General features: G+C 29.3%; 3 protein-coding genes across 5 annotated transcripts; 2 read left to right on the top strand and 1 right to left on the bottom strand.

The window, feature by feature from the left end:
• The first annotated feature begins 2,251 nt into the window (after positions 1–2,251).
• Positions 2,252–7,984, top strand: LOC113848993 (alanine aminotransferase 2, mitochondrial-like). Of its 3 annotated transcripts, XM_027478495.1 has the most exons (16): positions 2,601–2,640; positions 3,333–3,383; positions 3,647–3,697; positions 3,768–3,885; positions 4,289–4,354; positions 4,441–4,502; positions 4,881–4,959; positions 5,043–5,147; positions 5,263–5,373; positions 5,625–5,762; positions 6,140–6,214; positions 6,414–6,534; positions 6,636–6,790; positions 6,916–6,990; positions 7,308–7,511; positions 7,805–7,984. In XM_027478495.1, exons 4-16 carry the CDS (start codon positions 3,883–3,885, stop codon positions 7,919–7,921), a joined length of 1,311 nt encoding a protein of 436 aa, XP_027334296.1. In that variant the 5' UTR covers positions 2,601–2,640; positions 3,333–3,383; positions 3,647–3,697; positions 3,768–3,882; the 3' UTR covers positions 7,922–7,984. The 3 variants fall into 3 exon arrangements, with proteins under 3 accessions (XP_027334295.1, XP_027334294.1, XP_027334296.1); XM_027478494.1 differs by lacking the exon at positions 3,768–3,885 and having other exon boundaries at positions 2,252–2,640; XM_027478493.1 differs by lacking the exon at positions 3,768–3,885 and having other exon boundaries at positions 2,288–2,640; positions 5,043–5,171.
• Positions 7,985–10,168: 2,184 nt separating this feature from the next.
• Positions 10,169–14,311, bottom strand: LOC113851059. Its single transcript, XM_027481547.1, has 5 exons — positions 14,255–14,311; positions 13,619–14,156; positions 12,688–13,180; positions 12,379–12,460; positions 10,169–10,387 (listed from the first exon to the last, which is right to left on the bottom strand). The coding sequence occupies exons 1-5, from the start codon at positions 14,309–14,311 to the stop codon at positions 10,169–10,171; spliced, it is 1,389 nt and encodes a 462-aa protein (XP_027337348.1).
• A 6,246-nt stretch (positions 14,312–20,557) lies between these two features.
• LOC113851460 lies at positions 20,558–21,343 on the top strand. Its single transcript, XM_027481947.1, has 3 exons — positions 20,558–20,742; positions 20,863–20,984; positions 21,109–21,343. The coding sequence occupies exons 1-3, from the start codon at positions 20,575–20,577 to the stop codon at positions 21,239–21,241; spliced, it is 423 nt and encodes a 140-aa protein (XP_027337748.1). The 5' UTR covers positions 20,558–20,574; the 3' UTR covers positions 21,242–21,343.
• The last annotated feature ends 2,728 nt before the right edge of the window (positions 21,344–24,071 follow it).

Raw genomic sequence — 24,071 nt, 5'->3', positions numbered from 1 at the left:
TAGCTTGTGAAATTAAAATTATTTGATTAGTTAATTATACGACTAATTGATTTAAAAAGATATGTATTATTATATCAATACAATAATAAAATTAGATATATTTTATTTATTTATTTATATAGAAAATTATTATTTTTAATTTTTTAAACATGAAATATTTTAAAATATATTTTTTAAATACATACATACAACTAAGAAAATTTGACTCTTATGATATAAATTTGAGTTATCAATCATCAACATGATATCTCTAATGCTAAGTAAAAAAATTTAAATGAAATTAATGTATAAACATAAGATTTTAAGTGTGTAAAAAGTAGGTTGTCGTTTTTAAAAATAATAAAAAATAAGAATTACAAACTTTTTTTTATATAAATTCTGCTATTCCAAAATTACAAAACCTGATTGTTTCCCATTATATTTTCAATAACATCAGGTCATCGGGGCGTAAGCAATTAGGGGTCGAACCAACCACTCGATGAAATCATCCAAATTTAAATACAAAAGACATTTTGATTTGAGTATTTAGTTTAATTTAATTCTAATGGTAAAAAATACAATATAAACTAGTCATGGTTTCAAAAATTTAAGATCTAGCTCAATGGCTTGTATTTTATTTGATGAATTTTCTCTTCTTTAAATATTGTCACGTCTCTTATTCAATCAACTTTAAGATAAATATTATAATAAGTTTGAATAGATAAAGTAGTCATTTTTCAAATTATTTTTAATAATTTTTATTTTCCAAATATTTTTATATTTTTTTTTATCTTTTTTAAAAGAAAAACAATAGACGCAATCATCCGAACACGGTTTTTGATATATCCATAGTTATTAATTAAAATTTATTAAAAATTATAAAAACTTATACAATTTTTAATAAATTTATAGTTAAAAAAATAAAACCAATGAAAAAAATCATTTTAATATCAAGAAAATGTATTTAGACGTTGTTAACATTCCTCTAATGTGTTTTCAGTTGTCCGAATCTCCTTAAATAACAAAAGAACATACTAACTACTCCTTACTAAGCAGTAGCAATTAGCAAACAAGAAAAAACGTAACAAGTCTACTTACGTCAGATATTAAAACAAAAAACTAACATTTGTTTTTTTATAAGAAATATTAATTATTTTTTTAATTTTAATTAAAAAATAATTTTAAATATATTAATTGTTAAGTTTTAAAAATCATTTGTGAAAAATTTTGCTGTAATCAAAGACTTATTGTTTATATATGTAAATATAAATTTATTTAATATTATTTTTGTTAAGAAAAAGAATTAGATGGACCAACAAATTTAAATATTTTATTAGAATTAAATGTTAAATTTACTTATTTACTCTTTAACAATAAATTTTTTAAAACTATTTAAATAGTGTAATTGTTTTAACCATACATGTTAACAAGTTTAAAATATATTTTATTAAAAATTATTTATTATCTGAAAATCATAAAAATATTAAATGTATACTTTTACAATAATTATAAATATTTAATATAAAGAATTTAATAATTTATGACGTGCTATAAATACACATTAAAAATATTACTATTTTAAGTTAATGGAAGGATATAAAAAATTAATATTTTTGTAAATTTTATATGAATAAATAAACAAAAAAAAAGTTTGTGTCTTAAGAAATATAAAAATATATATAAATAATTAATTTGAAAATAATTTAAATTATATATAGCAATAATATAAAAATTATTTAATTGTGAATTTTATGTTGATAACAAATTATTAATATTTTTTATTAATATATTATGTATTAAAATTAAATTGTTTTTTAAGTTAATAATTATAATTTTTTTATTTCTATACAACGTTTTCAAATAAAGTATAAATTTGCGATTTATAGTTTTTTTTTATTTTATATGAATAAATTAATTAGTTTTCATAAAAAAATTATTATTTACAGCATGTCTCTCCTTAAAAGCTATTATCTCATTATTAGGTTTTGTTATTTTATTATTTATTTATTTTTATCCACCTATACCCTGATTTAATATTTATGTTTGAATTTAATTGATTAATTATCTAATTTTTTACTTATTTTGAACATTAAATAAAAACATTTCCGTCAAAATTTTATCCAATAAAACTATTTTCATTTATGCAAAAAAAAACTTACAAAAAAATAGAGGGAATGGAAAATAAAAGTAAAATTAATAATAAAAAAAAGGTAAGTTGGGGTAATGAGTAAAAACATGGTATAAATATGCATCGATTGGGGAAAAAGAATTTGATAAACATAATACAATGGGCGGGTGTTAGAAAAAGTGGAAAGTTGGCTAAGAACAAGACACATAGGTCGTTGCTTCTTTCTTCTGTGTTTTGTTTCGACTTTGCATCACCCAACATCGCATCTCACACAATCAAATCCCTTCCCTTTATTTATAGCCCCACACACAATGCGGAAATCCGCTGCAGACAGATTCAGCCACGTTTTCATCCGTTCACTTCTTCTTCGCCATCGCCATCACTATCACTATCAGCATCATCGTCATCATCTTCCTCCTTCTATCTCTTCTCTCCCCACATCTCGTTTCTTCTCTTCTACTGCTTCTTCCTCAATGGCTTCCCCCCCCTCTGATTCCCCTTTCCCTGTAACTGTCCAAAACATCAATCCCAAGGTTTGCGTCGCCTTCGATTCTCTTTTCGGTGCTACCCGGATTGTTATTTTTTGTTTTTTTGTCTATGTGCAAGCTAAAGTTGCAAGTTTTGAAGTTTGTGATTTGTTTTTTTATCTGGGTATCTATGATGTCAATGTTCCTGCGTTTCTTCTTTCTTAGTTTGTGTCTTGAAAGTGAATGTGTGGCGTGTTTAGTTGTAGAAGGATCAACTTTTGATTAAATTATCCTGTTTTTGGTTCGGAAGGATTGCTAATTATTATTGTTATTGTTTTTTTATCTGACTCAGGTTTGACTCTTATCTTTTTCTCCGTTGATTTTTGTCCTGTGAGGGGTGATTGATGATGAACTAATAGCTCATTTCTCTGGTTTTATACTTCATTCAGTATTTTGTTTGGTTCTTTTTTTGTGTTCCACCCTGGGATCAGTAAAATCAATTGTAGCGAGAGATAGGAGTTTTGTTAAGATTATGCCTCTGATTGAGGAAAGTTTAACTAATAGTTGGGTGGGTGGTTTAGACAATTGAAGTTATTTTTTCTTATTGACAGAAGTGTTTATTTTATTTATCAAGTATGATTGTAAGTCATAATGTTTTCCCCTCTCCTCTCCTTTTTTTTTTCAGTCAAGTTGGTTACGATGTCAGCAATTTTTACACTTCAATTGCTTATTTGAAACTGTGGTTGTTTGTTGTCTAGGTTCTGAAATGTGAGTATGCAGTTAGAGGAGAGATTGTTACACTTGCCCAGGTACTGTGATACGGCTGTACATTTTACAATCAGGTCAATCATTGAAACAGTATTCTATTATTGGTTCATTGCAAGATACATACATTTTATACCTTGCAGCGACAAAATATCTGTTAAATGACTAATTAACAGTGCGGATTTTATTGGAATTTAGCTTCAAAATGAAGTTATATTTATTGTTTAAAGTTTGACAATTATCACTTCAGAATTTTCTATGGGTAATTATTATAGTACTCTGAGCTTACAATGTCCTAATGCTGCAGAATTTGCAAAAAGATTTACAGGCCAATCCAGGCTCTCATTCATTTGAAGAGGTACTTTTCTTTTCTAGCTTCGTATCTTCTTGGTAGAACTCTTTGGGATTTTGACCCAGGTGCTGTAAAGCTCCTGATAAGTGTGGTGTCTGTGGACAGACCCGCTGTGTGGGGCTATAGTAGACACCCTTACCTTGCACTTGCAATAGTTTGATTCCACGACTCACCTGTGAACTCCCGGTCACATGGTCACAATGTCATACTGCTACATGACATCTCTGTAATCATAAAAAGTTTGTAATTGGAATGGGGAATCTTCCCTGGAGATTTTTGTTTGAAAAACTGACCAATGAAATGAATCAATTCTGTGGGATAGATATTAATCATTTTTGCTTAGGAACTCACTTTCAAGACGACAAGAGATAAATATATGATGCAATTTTCTTTTGTTTGTTTTTATTTTAAAATCTTTTTCCTCCCATGAAAGTTTTGGGGGCTAAAGTCTATCTGTAATTTTTCCTGCCACCTCCAAGGTTGGACACATATTCGCAATTTCACATGTGACATTCTGCACTTCCACTTCATGAAGCTGTTATTCTACTTTTTATTTGTGTTTTTCCCCTCACTCACTTTTCTTTTATCTGAAAATAGATACTTTACTGCAACATTGGAAATCCTCAGTCTCTTGGCCAGTCTCCAATAACTTTTTTCCGAGAGGTTTACTTCTTGTAATTCTCTGCTGTGTATCTCACAAACCTAATACAAATTCAGCAATGCTTATTATGACCATCTCACTCTTTCAGGTTCTTGCATTATGTGATCATCCAGCTATTTTGGACAAAAGTGAAACACAGGGTTTGTTCAGGTACTGGGATTAAAAAAAAAAAGTTGCAGCACCTAGATAACTAATCATAGTGAAACAAAAAACTTTCTTAATGTTTTTATGGACAGAACAAATGTCTTAGATCTGAAATCGTATGCCCACAGTAGCTGGTGTAACTAACTAGTGATGGTCTAGGAACACTATTTTCAATTTGATTGTGATATATAGTTGACTTTCCTCAAAGCCTATGAGTACAGAACTAAGATGAAGATATTAAATGAAAGGATGCAAATTAAATTTAAATTTGTCAATGTTATTTTTAATCCAGTTTTGAAATGCTGTATTCTATCCTGTGGAACAAACTCAAAGTTGCTTTTGTTACTGATGATTTGGTCTAAGTTGCTCTTTGGCATATTGCAGCGCTGATGCAATAGAACGAGCTTGGCAGATTGTGGATCAGATTCCTGGAAGAGCAACTGGTGCCTATAGTCATAGTCAGGTATTGATTGGATTATCAATTTTGGTTTATTTCTTTTGCTATATAGCGGCATGGCCATGAAATATTTCTTATTTCCATGTCAGGGTGTCAAGGGCTTGCGTGATACAATAGCTGCTGGAATTCAAGATCGTGATGGTTTTCCTGCCAATCCTGATGACATTTTCATGACAGATGGTGCAAGCCCAGCAGTATGTTTCTGCTTTGCTTTTTATGTTTTCTATTTGGTTTTAAATGCTGGCAGTGTATTTCATTTAAAATCTAGTATGTTTTAATTTTTAAAGAGTATAATTTCTCTGTTTTCAGGTCCATAACATGATGCAATTACTCATTAGATCAGAAAGTGATGGTATTCTGTGTCCCATCCCTCAGTATCCTCTGTACTCAGCCTCAATTGCCCTCCATGGTGGCTCCCTGGTAATGTTTTCTCATACAATTGCATAAAGCATGATTTAATTTTGCTCACTGTTTAGATGCACTCCATTTTTGATGATTTTGTAGGCTATGTTTGAGAGGAATAATGAAAAATGGTGTATATGTTGATATATTTATGTGCATGATTGGCTAGCAATCACTTGAAACTTTGAATTTGAACTATCTTTTACAATACTTACAATGGTTGGAGTTGGAGTATCAGCTTAACTTTGATATATATATTTTTTCTAAAGGTACCTTATTATCTAGATGAAGCTACTGGTTGGGGGTTGGAAATACCAGAACTAAAGAAGCAATTGGAGGCCGCCAAGTCTAAGGGCATCAATGTTAGGGCTTTAGTTGTTATAAATCCTGGCAATCCAACAGGGCAGGTGAGCTGCAAAGAATTGTGTAACTTTAGAGGATGTTTAGAAGAGCTTATTCACAGTGGGATAAGGCTTCTGTTATTGTTGTTTAGAAGTACATATGTGGAGGTTATTTGAGTTTACAAAAATGACATATGAATTCAATAGGCTCCTTTTATTTTATTTCAACAAGATGCTTGCTTTGGTAAAGCTTATCAAAATAAGTTCTTTTTAGTTTATTTCGGTGAGCTTTATGGTCAAGTTTTTGACATAGGCTCTCATGTGATAAAATTGAATGAACACTTAATTAAGTTGCATCCTTAATGTAGGAGGATGCTTACTGCTTATAATGTGAAGCTTTGTTGATTAAATTTAATAGTGTGGATTTTCTGTCATGCTTCCAGGTTCTTGCTGAGGAAAATCAGCGGGATATAGTAGAATTTTGCAAGCAAGAAGGTCTGGTTCTTTTAGCCGATGAGGTAATTGGATTGTTCTTGAAAATCTTAGATATTCAATTACATTGATTTTAAATGTGTTGATGTTCACAAAACTTAGAAATGACTGCTATTAGATTGGATCTGAACATTTTTTAATGTCAAAAAATATGCCGGAAGCTACTGTTTTGTTTGAAGCTTATTTGTTATAATACTTCTCTGATTCACGGAATTCATTTTGAAGGTATATCAAGAAAATGTTTATGTTCCTGAGAAGAAATTTCACTCTTTCAAGAAGGTATCTCGGTCCATGGGATATGGTGACAAAGATATCACCTTAGTATCTTTTCAGTCAGTCTCCAAAGGTAAGTTGGTACAACAATTAATTTATTATAGAAGTGTGCATAGACATTTATTGTAAGAGTTGATCCGTACTGATGGAAGATACCTTTCTCATTATCCTAAGGCTATCATGGCGAGTGTGGGAAACGAGGAGGTTACATGGAGGTGACTGGGTTTTCTCCAGAAGTGAGGGAACAAATATATAAAGTGGCATCTGTGAACCTTTGTTCTAATATCTCTGGTCAAATTCTTGCAAGCTTGGTCATGAGTCCACCTAAGGTTAACCCTTTGGGATATAATTCTTTAGTTTGTGTAGTTAAATGAACATCGAACATAATTCTGACCATGATAAGATTGGTACGAAATATTGAACATAATTATTTTTATTTGATGGATGTCAACAGGTTGGAGACGAGTCCTATGAGTCATTCATGGCTGAGAAGGGGAATATTTTGGCGTCCCTTGCTAGACGTGCAAAGGTTAGTAACATATGAAATAATTTGAGACAGTAAACACAACCAAGAGTGGTTTAAAAATGTTTCATAATATTTTAGAACATTTCTGAGGTACTCTTCCTTGTCCTCAAAGAAAGTTTGAATTGGATTAGCTTCATTTGATGGTGTACTTTTTTTGGGGGCTCCATAAACTTTTCTAAGGTTCATTTTAGAAGGGACTCTCCTACACTATGAACTAATCACAGCTACTCAAATTTACAAATTCTGCTACCCCTTTCCACCACAACTAAAACCCTTTACCAACTTTTTGCTTACTTTCTTTTGCTCTTTATTCTCAACAGACACTGGAAGATGCTTTCAACAATTTAGAGGGTGTAACATGCAACAAAGCTGAAGGAGCAATGTATCTGTTCCCCCGAATTTGCCTGCCCGAAAAAGCTATCCAAGCTGCAGGGGCTGCAAATACAGCACCTGATGCCTTCTATTGTAAACGCTTGCTTAATGCCACAGGAGTTGTTGTTGTTCCTGGTTCTGGTTTTGGACAGGTTAGTTTATATACTGATCTTATTGTAACCACCTTTCTCTTAATTTAACATGACAAAAATTTATTGGTCTTGTTAACCAATATTCTTGAGGAATAAAAAAGTAAAGGGTTGTTCTTGAAAATTACATTAGACATGTGTTAGAAATCACGGTAGGACATGTTAGCATTTACCTAAATTTATGCAGTGATTGATTGATCAACAAAATTGATGATTGATTCCAATTAAGTTGCATTTTCCATCCTTTTTTTTTATTGATTAACTGATTTTATTGTTAAATTGTTGTGTCTTGGAAGGTTCCTGGAACATGGCATTTTAGGTGCACCATTTTGCCTCCAGAAGAGAAGATACCAGCCATTGTCACCCGCTTGACAGAGTTCCATAAAAAATTCATGGATGAGTTCCGTGACTGAGTCCTAGTTCAATTTTGTTTCCTTCAATTTGGGGGTATCCAATAGATATTTAACATTGATGGATTTTGTGCTTAGAGAAAATAGTCCCTTTATTGTTTACTCGATGAATAAATTTGTTGTAAGTTATAGTTGCATTTTGAATGTGCAAGATGCAAAGGATATTTCTTTTTAATTCAATAAAAAATACTTTTCAAACCTAATAATTCCCATTGCCAATTTATTAGCAACATACTTTTTTCAATAGACTTGAGTTATTTAGTTGGATTTACATGAATTTATTAGAAAAATGTGTTATCACTGTTTGTTAACTTCGACCTTCAAAATAATTTTAGAAATTTAAAAATGATAAAATTTTATTAAAACGTATTTATTATATTGAAAATAAATAATATAATAAATACTTATATGCTTCAGCTGATCATATATTGAAATTACGATTGGTGTTAATAGTAATGTTAGCATAATCCTCTTCGTGTTATCAGGCTACAGTTGAGAATTACTTTAAAATCTTCTATAATATTTTCTTTATAATCCTATTAATTATCAAAAAGTTTTCCAAAAAATATTGCATTTATTTTTTGATTAACATTTCCTTCATAAAATATTAGAGTAATTGATTTACTTATAGTAAAATCTCACAGGGCCAGTGAAAAAGCCATTGGATTGCTGACTTCTAGGCTTCATTTGGTATTATGTAAGACAAAAAAAAGTGATACAAGAAAAAGGCAAATGAAAGAAGGAAGAGTATGCCAAAAAAGAAGAAAGATAGAAAGTAAAAGTTCTCTCAACAATGGAATTGTATGAGAACGAATGAAATACATTACAAGTAACCATATATGATATGATGTACCTCACAAAATTACTTCTCTTCCATCCACGAGTTGTTCTTATATAAATTGGGTAACTTAAATACCAAACCATTTAACTTATGAGCCTAAACAAAAGAACCATTTAACAACCTTAATCGAAGTTGACGTAATTACGTTATTTTCTGACCAAAAAACAGAGTAAACTAAAGGGTTGGAATATGTGACCCCATGTCGCATTATTGACACAAGATATAGTTTACTACACGCATCTCTGTTTGGCAGAGGCAGGGAATCGCTGTGTTGGGTTTACACAATCTTGTGGTTGAGAAATCTATAAAGCATGATACCCTTTATTGTTTACTACCCAATTTTGTGTTTTTCGAGTTCCCAGTCCAAACACAAAACGACACAAGCATCGGAACAAGCGCAAAACACAACAAAAACCATGTCACTTTCCCCGTGTAATTTTCAGGTTTCAGCAGTATTCTGCACTTCCATGAGTTCTGGTAAAAATGAGTTAAGGTATTACAACTTCAAGTTTCTTTTGTCAAAATAAAATGTTTAACATTAATTAATTTATTTAAATAAGTTAAATTTAAAGTTTGAGCATGATTTGGTTTATAATTTGAAAATTTGTAGTTCACTCGTTGACTTGTTTATGATTTTTTTTATTTAGTATTTAATGAATTTTTTTTATGTTAAAAAGTAAAGTAAAATTATAATAAAATTAATTTCATTTATATGAAAATGGCTTAACATTAAAGATAAAAACTTTATTTCGAAAATAGTATTTTAAAAAACTATGATTTTTGTTTAAAATATAACTCAAATTAAAATTAGATAAATAATAAAAAATAATAACAATAAAAAATTTATAAATCTCAAATAAATATAATAAATAAAATTATAATGATCAAAGTATGCATGTATATGCAAACTACTTATAAATTATTAACAAATTTAAATATGACTCATTTAAATAATCAAGCTTAACTTTAAGCTTATACTTATTCATTTAAAAGTAAACAAATTTAGCTGAAGATTTAATAAGCTAAACTCAATAATTTAATAGCTTAACTCATTTGCATCTCTTCTTAGCTTTGTACAAGTGACACTAAAAATTTGTTGCTTATAAGAATTGTGAAAATGTTTTATTTTTAAAAAATATTAAAATGGGAAATTATGTCACAAAGTTATTATTTGGGGGATGAAAATATGCAAGGCAAGTTTTAAGTGATCATTGTAGCTCTATTATATATTTAAGTAAATGCTAATGGACATTTTTTGGAATTAGTTAATAGTTCAAAAATAAAAATAAGAAAATAAAATATAAAGCATTTTAAACCTTTGATATACTAATTTTTTTATTCTTAATTCCTTAACAAGTCTCTTTATGCATTCCTAACCACACCCTATATTTAATGTCTAATGATGATTGTTACTTGTTATGGCAAGGGAAACAACCGCATGAACTGGGCCTCGAAAATTGAGTGTTATGTTTATGGATCATCTTTTGAGCTTGTTCAGTGGCCTTGTGGATTTGGTCCAAATGTTGTTGTCTTGCTGTTGCTCTCCAATCCTCAGCTTTCCTGTGAACTATTGACATCCTCTTCATCAACTTCTCTTCCAGGTTTGATCTCATCTTTTGTATTTTCACCTAAGCAATATTTTCACTACCATAAACTTAGTTTCCATGATATGATTATGAAATTTCAATGTGTAATCTATCTAGGGCTCGTTTGGTAAAACTTATTTAACTTTTAGCATTTATTTCACTAATAAGATATGACAAGTCTATTTTATAAACTTATTTTATCATATTCTCTGATATGAATTTTTTCCTACAAAAGGGTCTAAGTTAAGAACAATCAAAATAAGATAACACGATGCATCTACTTTGCTGCATTAATTATAAATTAAAATAAAAGCCTATCGTACAATGTTCTTATCTGATCTTTATATTCAGCTATTTCTCATGGTATCTTACCAAGTGAGCTAACGTATTTATGTTTTCTCTGCTTTTGTAAACTTAGAAACAATTTAAAACAGAATTTTTTAATGTATGTCCATAAGTATACAATAAAAGATTAAATTCTAGCAGTTTTAATAAAAAAATTATTATATATAAATTTTTTGTTGTATCGGTAGACATACATTAAATTAAAATAATGGTACAGAAGTTGAAAAAGACAATATGCCTGTCGGAATTTGTTATTATTATGGTTTGGATAGAGTAGTAGATTGATTTCCTATCCACAATCAAACTATGAAAAAAAAGTGATACTCAAACCAAAGAATAATAATAATAATAGTAAAGGAAAAAGAATAACATTAACATTATCATTATTCACAAACATTTTTCACATTCTCACATAATATGTCAACATTCTGAGCTAAATAGCTTAACGTATTATTCAGAACGAGAATCGTTATAATCATTAACTAGTATATTTTATTTAAAATTACATTAAAAATAATATAAATAATGTATTAATATATATATTAAAAAAAGTTGCTTTAAATTTTTTAGCTTATGATTTTAATATATTGTTTAATATTTCTTAAAATTTAATATTCAAGTTGACTCGACTACAAGTTTCTCACGAATTTCTAAATGAAAAACGTTCACACCACACATGTTCTCCCTAATAATTTAACATAATATTCTCCTATGACCATTATTACTTGTGGGTTTAAACCTTTTTCTTGTGAAAGAGTGAAACATGAAGATAGAGATGTATTTGATTGAGACGAGGAGCATGGACTGGTCAAGAAAATGACTAGTATTATAATAGTGGAATCAATGGGTTAGGGGTGGCTCGAGAAAATAGGGCAACAACATGCCCGGCAAGGCATTCAATTGTAGTCAAAAGTTCATAGCAGAAGCTAATGTATAAAAGTGGTATACATTGTCAACATAGTCTTACAAATTAGTCTTGGGTTTCGATATTGTTCAGTATAGCATGTGCATTTCACAGCAATCTACCCTTACAAACTGTTCAAATTGCTTGCAACAGAGTAAGGTTTCAGTCATCATAACTTGTACATACAAATTATTATATTTCAAATTTCAATGCTAACAGCAAGTAGTCTACTACCTAATTCCAAATACCAACAAAATGGAAATTAATTTTTTTTTAAGCATATTGCAGCCCTATATTAGAGGATAACTTGTACAAAAACTTAAGAGAATGGTTATGGGTTAAGCTACGATTAGCTAGCTGGTCAACTACTACTTGTTTGAATAGTTTAAAGTCAAATAAAATTAATTTTAACAATATTGTTTTTAAGCTGTTAAATATAATTAACATTATATTTTCATACTAAAAAGTGTATTTTTTTTGAGAAACTTTATAATTAGTTAAGTTCAAAGTATTATGTATTACAAGAGAAATGTAGAAATGTTAATAACAGAGTTTTTTATTTATTCTTTTTAATACATTCTTAATTATTAATACATTTTTAATTGTTAACTAAAATGTTGTAAAAATCATAAAACTCCCCAGTTTCATTTCTATTCTTCCTAATATTTTTAAATTTTTAATATATTTTAATTAATGAATAAGTGTATTAAAAAGTATATCAGTAGGACTCCTACCGTGTCAAACCAAGCATAACTCACTAGAAAAAGGATTTGGAATGAAATACCTCAAGCTTTCTTGACCGGGCTTCTGCTTTAGCACTCTGGAGGTTTACCCAAGCTTGGATTTTTGCTTCTTCTCTTTGATACCTGCAACACCTCAAATCATTGTTCAGTTCTAGGCTTCTAGCCATACACATATCATATCAAATGAGAGTGTGTATTTTATTTTTAAGTGTTTATTATTACTTCTATTTAAATAATTTTTGTTTAAAATATTTTTTATAATTATATTAATAGTACATAAATTTTTAAAAAAAGAAGTGAAAAATGACCATAAATAACTAGAATATGCTGAAACTTTAAGGTTTAGTTACCTAAGACAACACTTGGTCTTCTCCTCTTCTTCCCATGTAGCAGCAATGCAGTCTGAATCAGCTTTCTGGCTTGCATTATGCCTCAAACTTTTTGATATTTCCTTCTCTTCCTCTTCACTCGAGCTCCAATTTGAAGTGACTAAATCATACTGTGATCCTAGTTGAAGCTTAGAAAAATGGCACTCCTCAAGCTGAATAACATCGAGACTGCAAGCAGTGCTGTTGGTGTTGTTAGCCAAAGCCAATGGTCCTGACCTACTTGCAGGAGTGTTATGACGTGCAGGTGATGAACTCTTAAATGGGGTGTGGCATCTTGAAGTTGTGGAACTTCCCATTGGAGTCATCTCTGTCCCAACATCTCTGTGTTCAACAACTTCTGTGCAAGCATCTTGCATTGCTTCCCCACCTTGGTTTCTAAACAAGAACCCTTCTTTAGCTGGTTCTGAATATCTCAAATTTGGCAAAATAGGCTCTATGCTGTCTGTGAACTTATCTGCATTGCAATTCACTATATGTCAACAAATTGTTAAATTGTTATGAGAGTAAAATTGTGAACTGTTTATATTATTCATTTTCTAATAGGATAAGCAATTTAGGTTCTCTTCCCATTTTTTATGTATGATATCAGCTTATGTTATAAGTTGCAACAGTATCAACACAAGTTACGCAGCGTTCAACAGCTTAGAATACAAGGAAACAGTAACCTATGAAAATTTTGAATCTTCATTCTTCAACCTATAAAGTCCATGAAAGTTAGGAAAAAGTTTGGAATATAATAATAAAGACAAAAGGGAAAAGACACAAGATGATATTGATAACGATTACTAAAAGGGTAGATTGGAAAGTAAATATAAATAAATAAATAAAGAAGCCAAGGGAAACACCAAACAAGGGTAAAGGTCAATTTTTGAAGTTAAGATTGTGAACCCACCTTTTAGTACAATGTCTGTGATCCCATTGAAAGCGCTGAATGTGTTATGGTGGTGGTCCAAAGATGAAGACCACTGAAAGTTTTGGACAGCTTTGGACACCCTTTCTTCTGTGACCCTTGATTTCTCCGAGAAATCCTCAATTTGTCGCTTAAGGTTATCACATTGTTGTTTGTTTGTGATGTTTGAGGCTTTCAAAGTGTTGTTATGAGCTGGTGAGTCATTGCATGAACTGTTCATGAGCCATTTCTCTGCATCATCCCATTTGGAAGGGAAACTCTTTCTTGGAAGGTTTCTTCCAACACCAGAAGAACTAAAGCTAAAAACGGGTCTACCAGGTGTTGAAGGAGCCTCTAATCTCCTCTGTTGTGAAACAGACTGTTCTCTGTTTTCAGCATTACCATTTGACATTGGAAATGACTTCACAAACTCAGAAGTCTCTTTTAAATTTAACTTGCAAAGTGGGTCAGGGAATGCATCTACAAAAGGGTTGTCTTTGCTTTTCCCATACAAGCTCATGTTGCTCTCAGTGAGTGATTCCTGAATCACAAAAAAGGAAGAAGAAAAATGAGTGAGAAATGAAAACAGAACCACAAGAATTTAAGCTTAAAGACATTAATTAAATGTAGGATCTTTACCCCATGTGGTACCAATGTAGATGGAGCTTGGAAGAATTTGTGGCCAGGGAGGTCCATGGCAGTGGTTTTGAGATTATTGGGGTCACTGATGAGAGAGAAATGGAGTTTCTCTGGCAAAGACTGGTTATAGTGGTTCGGTTCTTTGCATTGGTTTCATATGAAGCTGAATATTGTGGGTCAAGAGAAAGTGACCGTGGAGGCAGAGGAACAGAATACTGAACTAGGAAAAAGCATGTAGACTTTGGTTGGAACCACACCAGACTCTAAAGTTAAGTACATCACTGAAATGATTCACATGTCTTCATGCCACAGTGTGTCACAGCTCACAAACTTTTCTTAATATATTTCATTAATTTAAAGTTAGAAAGAACTAATTTAGGGTGTATGTATAAATTAGTTTAAATTATATTAACATTTTTGTCGAAATATTTGTTATTGAAAATTATAAAATTAATTTATAATTTTTGAAAAAATGAAAGGGGACAAAAGAGTGCATCATAAAAAAGAAGAGGAAGTTTTGAGACTTGACAAACATACATGACCATGAAAAAAGTAAAAGAGAAATGATAAATTATAAAATCTTTAGTTTCTTAATTTGTTCTCATTTTTTAAGGAGAGAACTATTTTATTTAATATTTTTATTGAGTATGATGAGAGTGTTTAGAAAAATATAATATCCTCCTGCTTTGTTGTTAGTTTACTATGAGTAGTAGTTATTTTATTTTATGAAGGTAAGAATCTCGACTTTATTAGTGTAGGTGTTCATTGTGATTTTGGATTCCAGCTTTGTAGGTTAATACCTAGTACCTAGCACTATCAGTCTAGGGAAACTCTGTCTGTCTCATTGCCTAGCTAGCATGCCATATGATTATGTGTTTTCACTTCTAGTGTTATAGCTTCTTTAGGGTATACAAGACCATCGCCTTTGTTTAATATAGAAGGTGAAGTGATTAACTTGCATTTAAACTATCAACTAGCAGATATTATTGAATATGATTATTTTCATATTTGACATAAAATGTTATTTAGTTTATATATATAAGTAAGGTCTTGAATCTTATATATACAAAAAAGATTATGCTGGAAAAATTGACCTTAACATGCAGATGTAGTATATTTTCAACTAAAATAAGATTAACACTCGTGAAAAGGTATTTGTGATTTTATAAAAAAAGTTATTTGGCTCACATTTTGATCTTATGAACAAGGTGCAAAATTTACTAAGAAGCAAAGAAGAGATGTCTCTGTAATGCTGCTGCCAAATCAAACCAGTCTACTTTAAACTTGATTTAAACCATCCTTTTTAGGATTTATATTCTCTGGCGTTGTGGTGAATTTATCGAGTTTAGACAAATTTGAGCTATTAATTTCAAATTTAATAGACAATTCTTTTTATGTGTGTAAAAGTTTATTTTTTTATTGTCTATTAATGATAAAATTTTCTCTAGTAAATTTAAATTTAAAAGTTCAAATTCACTCAAAATGATTAACTTTTTTCACCATAAAGTTTTAAGGAATCCATATCCTCCTTTCTAAAATAGTATTTGATTCCTCCTCCCACAGTTATACAATCAGGTTGCCTAGGAATAGAATTTACTTTTCCAGCCATCATCAGGGTTCAGTTTGAACAAAGACTGTTTCTTTGATTATCAATAAATATATGAAAGTTAAATTATACCTAGGCAAAAATGTAAACATACCCTTTAACTTTGCATGATTTAAAAAATGTATTTATGTAAGTTTTACAAACGTAAATAGCCATATGTACAATTTACTTTAATGGCACATATCATGGATGTTATGGAAATATCAATCTGCTATAGAACACATACTCTTAAGGTTATTTGGCTAATGTTAATGGTTTTGGATTGAACGCCATTTACCTCTTGCCTTGTTGGGAGAGATATGGAGAAGACAGAACCCCAATTGAATTTAAAGAAGAGTTATAAATTGTAAACAGAACCTGAGACTCTGAAAAGTCACTGAGGCCAGCCTGAGACGTGCCAGAATTTTTTCCACAGTTGGGTAGCCATAAAAAACGGATTAAGAAATCCCTCCTATGGATAGCAAAAAAATTCAACACACCATGTTAAGAGGACTGAATATTGTCACTGTTATATTTCTTATTTAAAATTTTCATTTAGTTAATAAAAATTTACAAAAATTATTTAAAGAAAAGTAAGAATAATTATTTTGAAGTCAAAATAGACTCACCCATGTCAAAAGAAGTTTCATTTGCATACTTGTATAAATTTACACTCATGTATTCCTTATATATTTCTGTGCAAATTATTACTTGTACGTTTAATTTAACGTTATGTTTATTTTAACGTTATTAGGTATAATCTATGTATTAAATTCACATTTGACCATAAAATTTCATACAAACTTGTGATTTGCATATTACAGCATTCAGTTGATGTATGCCCACTACACATTTAGTGCAGTTCTAAATACCCAATTATTCACATTCTAACTTTTTTAAAAGGTCTAAATTCTACAATACCTAAATTATTTATCTATTTGCACTTAACCACAATGCTCCAAACTCCAGTTGTTCATCAATCAGCATTTGCATTCCATCTTCTTCAAATTCAATGGCTTTCTCTTTCTCCGATTTCTCCTTCTCTGTAACATCCACAACATCAATTCTAAGGTTTGTCCTTTCTTTTCTTTGCTGTCTTACCAGGTTTTTTTATTTTTGTCTATTGGAAACTTGGAATTATCTCACTTTTTTTTTTACTGTTGGTTATGCTGTCACCAATTTATATTCTTAGTATCTTCTAGAGTTGAGCTTTTTTGGCCACTAGTTCTTGATGTGACCTTGTTTAGGATTAGTTCTTTATTTTACACTTAGATACAATGATTGTTGAGTCAAACTAAATAGTTTAGTTGCATGCATTGGCTATTAGCATCACCGTTCCAACTTACCCAAGACTTGCTTCTAGCTGGGCATGTTGATGCTTAGGTGTGTGTTTAGATTTAAGTTTTGTAATACTTCAACATTATTAGTTCTAATTTTTATGTAAATTTATGTTTATAAATTTTTTAATGTGGTTTCTAATATTGTTAAGTGCTTCTTTAACTTTGAAAAATATATTTCTTCTCTGAGTAATTATTTTCCATTCTAACATTCTCTAATCATAAGACGGTTTATAATCGGGAATGGTAATCTTCCTTGGGGATTTGTTTGAAAAGCTGACCAATAAAGTAGTTCTGTGAAGAATCTAGTTTTTTAACATTTTGGTTAATAAGATGTACTTTTTCTTTCTCTGTTTTTTTAAATACTTTTTCCCCAAATGTTTAGTGGGGTAAAAGTCTCTCACGTCCAAGTTTGCACGTATACATGCATACTCATCTAACAGAGTGCACTTTTACTTCATGAAGCTGTTTTCTACCTTTCTTGGTTTCTCACTTCTCTTTTATCTGGAAATCCTCAATCTTTTCATGCCCAGCAGCAGATAACTTTTATCCTAGAGTTTTGTTTCTTGTGGTAAATGCACTAACCTTGATACCAATTAATAACGCTTTTGGATTGTACTTGCATTTAAATGTTTATATATTCACACTTATTTTATGTTTGTTAGTTGTAATTTTTATCTTATAGTCATAATTCTAAGTCTTCTAAACACACATTAAATAATGCTTATGATAAAACACTTGTCTAAATGGAACGAATATTATTAAAAAAACTTGAATAATTTATAGCACTTGAGCATTATTTGCATTGTGAAATTAAAATGTATATTTGACTTTTCCCAAATCCTATGGTCACAGTCTCATAGAATTAAGAGGAAAGTATTTAAATGACAGGGTGCAAATTTAGTTTAATTTAAAGTAGTCAATAAGTGCAAGTTTTGTAAAAGTTATTTTATTGCTGCATCTATCATGTGAAGCAAAAACAGCAAAAGTTGCTTTCATTGCTGATGATATCACTTCAGACTCTCCATGTTCTGAATTTTAATATTCTCCTTCTCCACTTTGTAATTACATTTTTCCTCTATCACTCTATAGTTCTTATTTTTAATATATTACTTAGCTGACGCAATAGAGAGAATTAGGAATATATTAGATTCAGTACTAATAACACATTCTTTAATTCAAATTCTATTATTGATTAAAATTTATTAAAATTTACAAAAATTATGTGTATCTTACTTTTATTTTCTTCTAATTTAATATTTTTCTTTTATACTTTTTTAGTTTTTAATAAATTTTAATCAATATTAAAAAATATATTAGAGCATGTTCCCGATGATATGCAGTGTGTAACTGTGTATACATGGTCACGGTCATAGGCATAGGCTCATAGGTAGGAATTAATTTCCTTAATCTATTTTAGTAACATACATAGGTTGGGCCATGGCAGTGTTCATATGGTCATGTTAGGGTCTATGAAAAACCATAGCTGATGGAATTCAAGGCCGTGACATTTTCCTTAACAAATGGTACAGCTCAGTGATGGCTTTGACTTTGAGCTTTAATTTTTCATTTGATTTTTAAAATACTGAAGTGTAAGTTTCATTTTTTATTTAAAATCTGGAAATGCTGTTTGTGGACGTTTACAAGGCATAACATTATCACTGATGCATGAAATTTGGGAAACAGAAAGAACAAATACATGAGTGGCAACATAATGAACCTACAAAAAACATCACAGGAATAGAGAACATCCTTAAAAGTTTGTGGGGTAAATTTAAAGTATTATTCATCTTCTTAGTCTAAACTTTGGTAGAATTGATTATAAAATAATTTATACGAAAGAATTAATATTAAAAAAACCATTATATTTAAGAATAATATTTTTAAAGTGGGTTATACGAAAAACTGCACTTTTATGTCTATATCACTTTCTCAAGAATGTTTGAAGATTTCTTGTATCTAACACTACCTAAAATTAATTCTATTCATCCAATGGGTAAAAAAATTATCAAACAAATGTCTACAGTGCGCAGACCACAAAATCTAGCCGCAAATAGATAATTTGGATGGAAAACAAACAAACACCTAAACATTGTCATTTGAAAACTCTGGAAAAGCCCATTTCCAAAAAATAAGGAAAATATACTTGTCACTTGTAGGAAGCAACACCAAGGTTAAATGTTTCACATTCAATGAAAGGTGAAGAAAGAAAAATTGCATTCAACTCATGGAGGGAATCTTTTCTATTTCCTTTTCTAAGAATAGAGAATCTGAATTTCTCACAAACTTGATTCCTTATTTCTTGAACGTAAAATATGCAATCACTATCTCACACATCACTAACAACTCTAATATTTTTAAGTGCCTTGTTTTCTTCCATTCTTCCAATGCTTTATTAGTGGACAATAGAGGCCCAATCATATATCCTTTGGTACTGTATTTGATTACAAAATTTGGTTTCCTTTCGTGTCCGAGACACTCAATAAAGACATAAAAGTATAAAAATATAAAGTCACACTAATTTCAATAAAACAATTGGTTTGCTTTACATGTTGATTATTTCTTGATAAATGATTACTTAACAAGCATAAATATAAAAATGAATAATGGACACAACATGATTGATACTGATACTTACAAAAATTCCAAAAATATAAAATAGAATCACTAAAAAGATGCCATACACTAGCAGTTTTATGTTATATTAGCCTCTATTAATATAGACAATAATATTGACGATTATTAATAAATGATTTTCTCAATACAAAAAATTATATATTATCAATGCGTACATTAAATGTTAATATACTATATCAATGTCAGTTGGTGACTATATATATCCATCCCTGTGCCACTGCACTTTAAGTATCTATATTTAATTTATGTATGATTTTAGTTGTTTAAATTTCGTTCAGTAGTTATTAAATGAATTTTTAAAATACTTTGAATAATTAAAAGTTATAAAGATTGAACATAAATAATGAAATTATATTAACCAGAATCATATCCAGAAACTACAGAATAAAGGCAAAAATTACAAATAAGAACTAAAAAACGTCCTTACAAGATCATACAAATTTTTTTCCAATGAAGGCTAACCAATCCCATGATTTCAAGTTAACCGGCAAAAGAAGGCAAGGCCAAAAAGCAAGTTTGGGCAGACACGACTCTCTACTGATATATTAATTAATGCATCGTGACAAGACATAAATTATCAATAATTGAAATTATTACGTGACCAAAGCATACCAAACCTATGCTTACTTTTAATAACTAATCTTCTGATGTGATCATTATATGATTACTATATATTAATAAACCCACCCATCAACACAGTTACATTCTTTTTCTTCTTCTTATCATCTTCCTTCTACATGTTCTTGAAGAATTAAAAATTGATGGCTGTTAACTGTAATTCTTCAGCTCAAATCTCAATTCAGAAATATGGTTCATTTCTGAAATATACAAACAAAAAGTTTATGTCCAAACGCAGCTCTGTCCCACAGAAAAGGGTACCAGTTGGTCCACTAGCACTGAGGATCACAGCATCCATCAAGAACATTAAGGTCAATATCTTATGATCTGCTTTCTTTGATATGCTTAACTGATAAACAGAAATTAGACCATGATGAGTTTATGCCTGAAGAAACTTTTTGCTAATTGATGTGTATTTTGCTTCTAAACAGAATTATGAAGACGAATCTCAGGGCATAGTTTGCTATCAAGATGAGAGTGGAGAACTAATTTGTGAAGGGTATGATGAAGGGCCTCGTTATCAAAGAATTTCAAGACCAACCCATCATCCAAGGTAGAGAACCTTACCCAACCTTGTACTTAACTCTCTCACCCATTAAAAGGAAAAAAAAAAGGATATTTAACTACAAATTTGTACTTTTATACTTATATGACTAAGGGTAATTTGTTGGGTTCAGGGATGTTGAGATCATGAATCTTCTACAACAACAAAGTTGGCTTCAGATTGTTAAAGGGGAAGAAATCAATCATGTAGGTGACGTTGAAGGTGTTCAGCCACAAGAGGATTTAAATTGCAACAAATGGCTTTAACTCATTCCAAACAAGTCTTGCCTTCATCACTATCAAAGGTCGTGCTCTTAACAGTTACATGCAGTGCTAGTATGTATCATAAAAGAATAATAGCACAAAAACAAGGCGTAAGTGGTGAATCAAATATGCCATGTGCAGTGACTTCGTTTCTTGCAAAACATTATTTTTCATGCAACTTGTACACATTAATAGTGATTATGCTTTACTTAACTGCTTTTCCTTTTTCATCTATTTATACAGTTGCACATCGGAATTTTATATAATCTAACAGAGGAAAGGGAATTAATTTTGATTCACAAAGCAAAAGAATCGCCTGTGGTCTGAATAAAACATTATGGTACTAAATTACTTATAATTAGAAGAGGTTGTGAGGACTCAACAGTGATTAGTCAAGATGTAATGAACTGTGACACAAACATTAAACTTTACACATATGATGTTAGACTTAGGAGTTCGAATCTTAGACTAAGGCTTTATGCAACCAACATTTTTTATTTGAACTTTAATGTCATACTTTTATTTACGAAGATTTTCCAGTTTTTATAGAGAGGCTATGAAGGCAAATACGTTCAAGAAGAGCCCCTGCTACGAAACAAGGAGCAAAAGTCTATTCTCAAATTTCATCAAGGCCTACTTTTTTTTTTAATACTATTTTTTGTAAGATTTTATTTTATTCTAATCTCTATATTTTTAAAATTCATTATTTCTAATCCATAGTAATTCTTAAATTATAACATGATTAATTACGAAATTGTCACATTTGAAATGACATTTTGCAAGACCATGTCATTAAAAAAAATCAAAAGTAAAAAATTTAAACAAAATAAAATAAAATATTTTTTAATTTAAATTAAAGCGTCACAAAAATATATAAATAAAAATATATTTAAATTTCTGCTGTAGAGATTATTTTGCTTGTGTTTTTACAACACCCAACAAATATAAATAAATAAAAGAAAATGAAAATCAAGAACATAACTCACATTTGTTAAATACATATTTAAAAAATGATATTTTCAAAAACAAGTTTCTTGAAAATTTTATAAAATATGTTTGCCTATTATTTAATTTTTAAATAATATATTAATGATTAATCACTAAAAAATAATAACTATAATCAATTATTGTGAAAAATGTAATTCTTAATTATTTAAAAAATTAATATTTGTAAAAATAATTCTGTCTAAAAAATAATTTTATTTATTTTTGTTAAATATGATATTTTTTGTTTCTTGGTCGACGTGTTCAAGAGGTCTATGATGGAGGGGGAGGGGGGGGGGGATCTGTTTATTTTTTTGTCAACAAATCAATGGGGCCATGAAGTGGGCCGAACTACTTTTTCTGTGACAGCGCTATGGCTCTCTTAAAACCAGTTTCTGACAAAAAAAAATCATATTTTGAATATCCTTTTTTAAGAGTTTTTTAAAAGTGGGCCCAAAAAAAAAGAGATTTTTAAATATCATATTCGACTTACAGTGTATTTTTGGTTCTAATTAAATAATATAACAATTCCTTAAATCTAAGAAAAATGTTATAAGTCTATTTACCGTTTAATTCATGCACTGATGTGAACACATGAACTTTGAGACCTAAACTATGTCATCTTATAAATTTATCAATTCTATTATTTAAATTTTTTAATACTGTATCTACAAATTTTTAAGTTTTAAGCAAAATTATGTGTGAGATATATAATCTAAAACAACTTATCAGTTCTTTTAATCCTTTAACTTTTTGAACCATAAAATTATCAGTCAAAGCTTTACAATCAAATAGTTTTTACATTTTATTCTCAATAAATGATAGTTTATATTTAATTTACTTTGTAAAATAATTAATTTTAAACAAAAATAATAATTAAAATATATTGATCGTGCAAAATAAATATATTGTCATTCAATTATAGATTATCATATCAATAAAAAATTAAATTTTATAATAATTAATTTAAAAGCAATATTTATTATATGTTTTAATTAATTATCAGTATAAAAGTTCTTTTATTAACAATACATTTAATTAAACTCTTAAATAGAGTTTAAGTAAAATTTATTTTTGAAAATTTAAGTTAGTTATAACAATATTACAAGTATTATGAATAATATTTTATAAATAATGCATATCATTGTAAAAATATATAATTTTTTTATATAGTTTACTATTTTTAATTTCTTTCGACACATTTAATTCTAGAATTAAATTTCATCTATGTTAGAATGTTCATCAAAACTTAAACGTCTTTTTTTGAATCACTAAATTTAAATTATTTGTCTATTTTAATTATTACTCTTCAGTAGAGTGATCCAAAGCATATGAAAAATAATTTTCTTTTTCTTTTTTTTTTTTTTAACTTTTTACAAGTAATATGACTTTTTAAATGATCTACTACAATATTTATATGCAATGTTTTAAATTGTATAATTTTTCTAGTAAAATTGATAACAAATCATCTATCATACTACAAAAAAAATAAAATATCACCAAATGATTTGAATTTATGATAGATGATTTTTTAAGAATATAATTTTTAAAATTTTAAGCATTAGGTTACTTACAACCTTAAACAACTGCTTTGAATGATGAGATGATTAATAAACTTACTATACTGGGAAATAATTTTTTCATGACTAGGAAACATGTAATAGTTTTCTTGTAATTACCCGTATGAAGACAATTTATGTGATAACGAGAATGATAGGATTTGAATGATGTTATATTATTTATCTTTATTTTATCAATATCTTATCTCACTTTTTTTTTCTTTCTTGATTGTAAATTAAATTGTATATTTTTATAATCTCTCATTTGAATCATGTACCCCACCTTGGAA

Source organism: Abrus precatorius, unplaced genomic scaffold (genome assembly GCF_003935025.1).
Source record: "Abrus precatorius isolate BTA unplaced genomic scaffold, Abrus_2018 Scaffold9, whole genome shotgun sequence".
In the NCBI taxonomy this organism is placed as follows: Eukaryota; Viridiplantae; Streptophyta; class Magnoliopsida; order Fabales; family Fabaceae; genus Abrus; species Abrus precatorius.
The sequence above is the reverse complement of the archived record's forward strand: the minus strand, read 5'-3'. Positions and strand labels throughout refer to the sequence as shown.

Coding starts and splice junctions, on each gene's coding strand:
- LOC113851059 (XM_027481547.1), bottom strand. CDS start 14,311: ATGGACCTCCCTGGCCACAAATTCTTCCAAGCTCCATCTACATTGGTA. Junction 13,181..13,618: donor CACAGACATTGTACTAAAAG/GTGGGTTCACAA, acceptor ATTGCAATGCAG/ATAAGTTCACAGACAGCATA. Junction 10,388..12,378: donor CCCGGTCAAGAAAGCTTGAG/GTATTTCATTCC, acceptor AATATTGCTTAG/GTGAAAATACAAAAGATGAG.
- LOC113851460 (XM_027481947.1), top strand. CDS start 20,575: ATGGCTGTTAACTGTAATTCTTCAGCTCAAATCTCAATTCAGAAATAT. Junction 20,743..20,862: donor CATCCATCAAGAACATTAAG/GTCAATATCTTA, acceptor GCTTCTAAACAG/AATTATGAAGACGAATCTCA. Junction 20,985..21,108: donor AGACCAACCCATCATCCAAG/GTAGAGAACCTT, acceptor TGTTGGGTTCAG/GGATGTTGAGATCATGAATC.
- LOC113848993 (XM_027478493.1), top strand. CDS start 2,419: ATGCGGAAATCCGCTGCAGACAGATTCAGCCACGTTTTCATCCGTTCA. Junction 6,215..6,413: donor TGGTTCTTTTAGCCGATGAG/GTAATTGGATTG, acceptor TTCATTTTGAAG/GTATATCAAGAAAATGTTTA. Junction 6,535..6,635: donor TTTTCAGTCAGTCTCCAAAG/GTAAGTTGGTAC, acceptor CATTATCCTAAG/GCTATCATGGCGAGTGTGGG.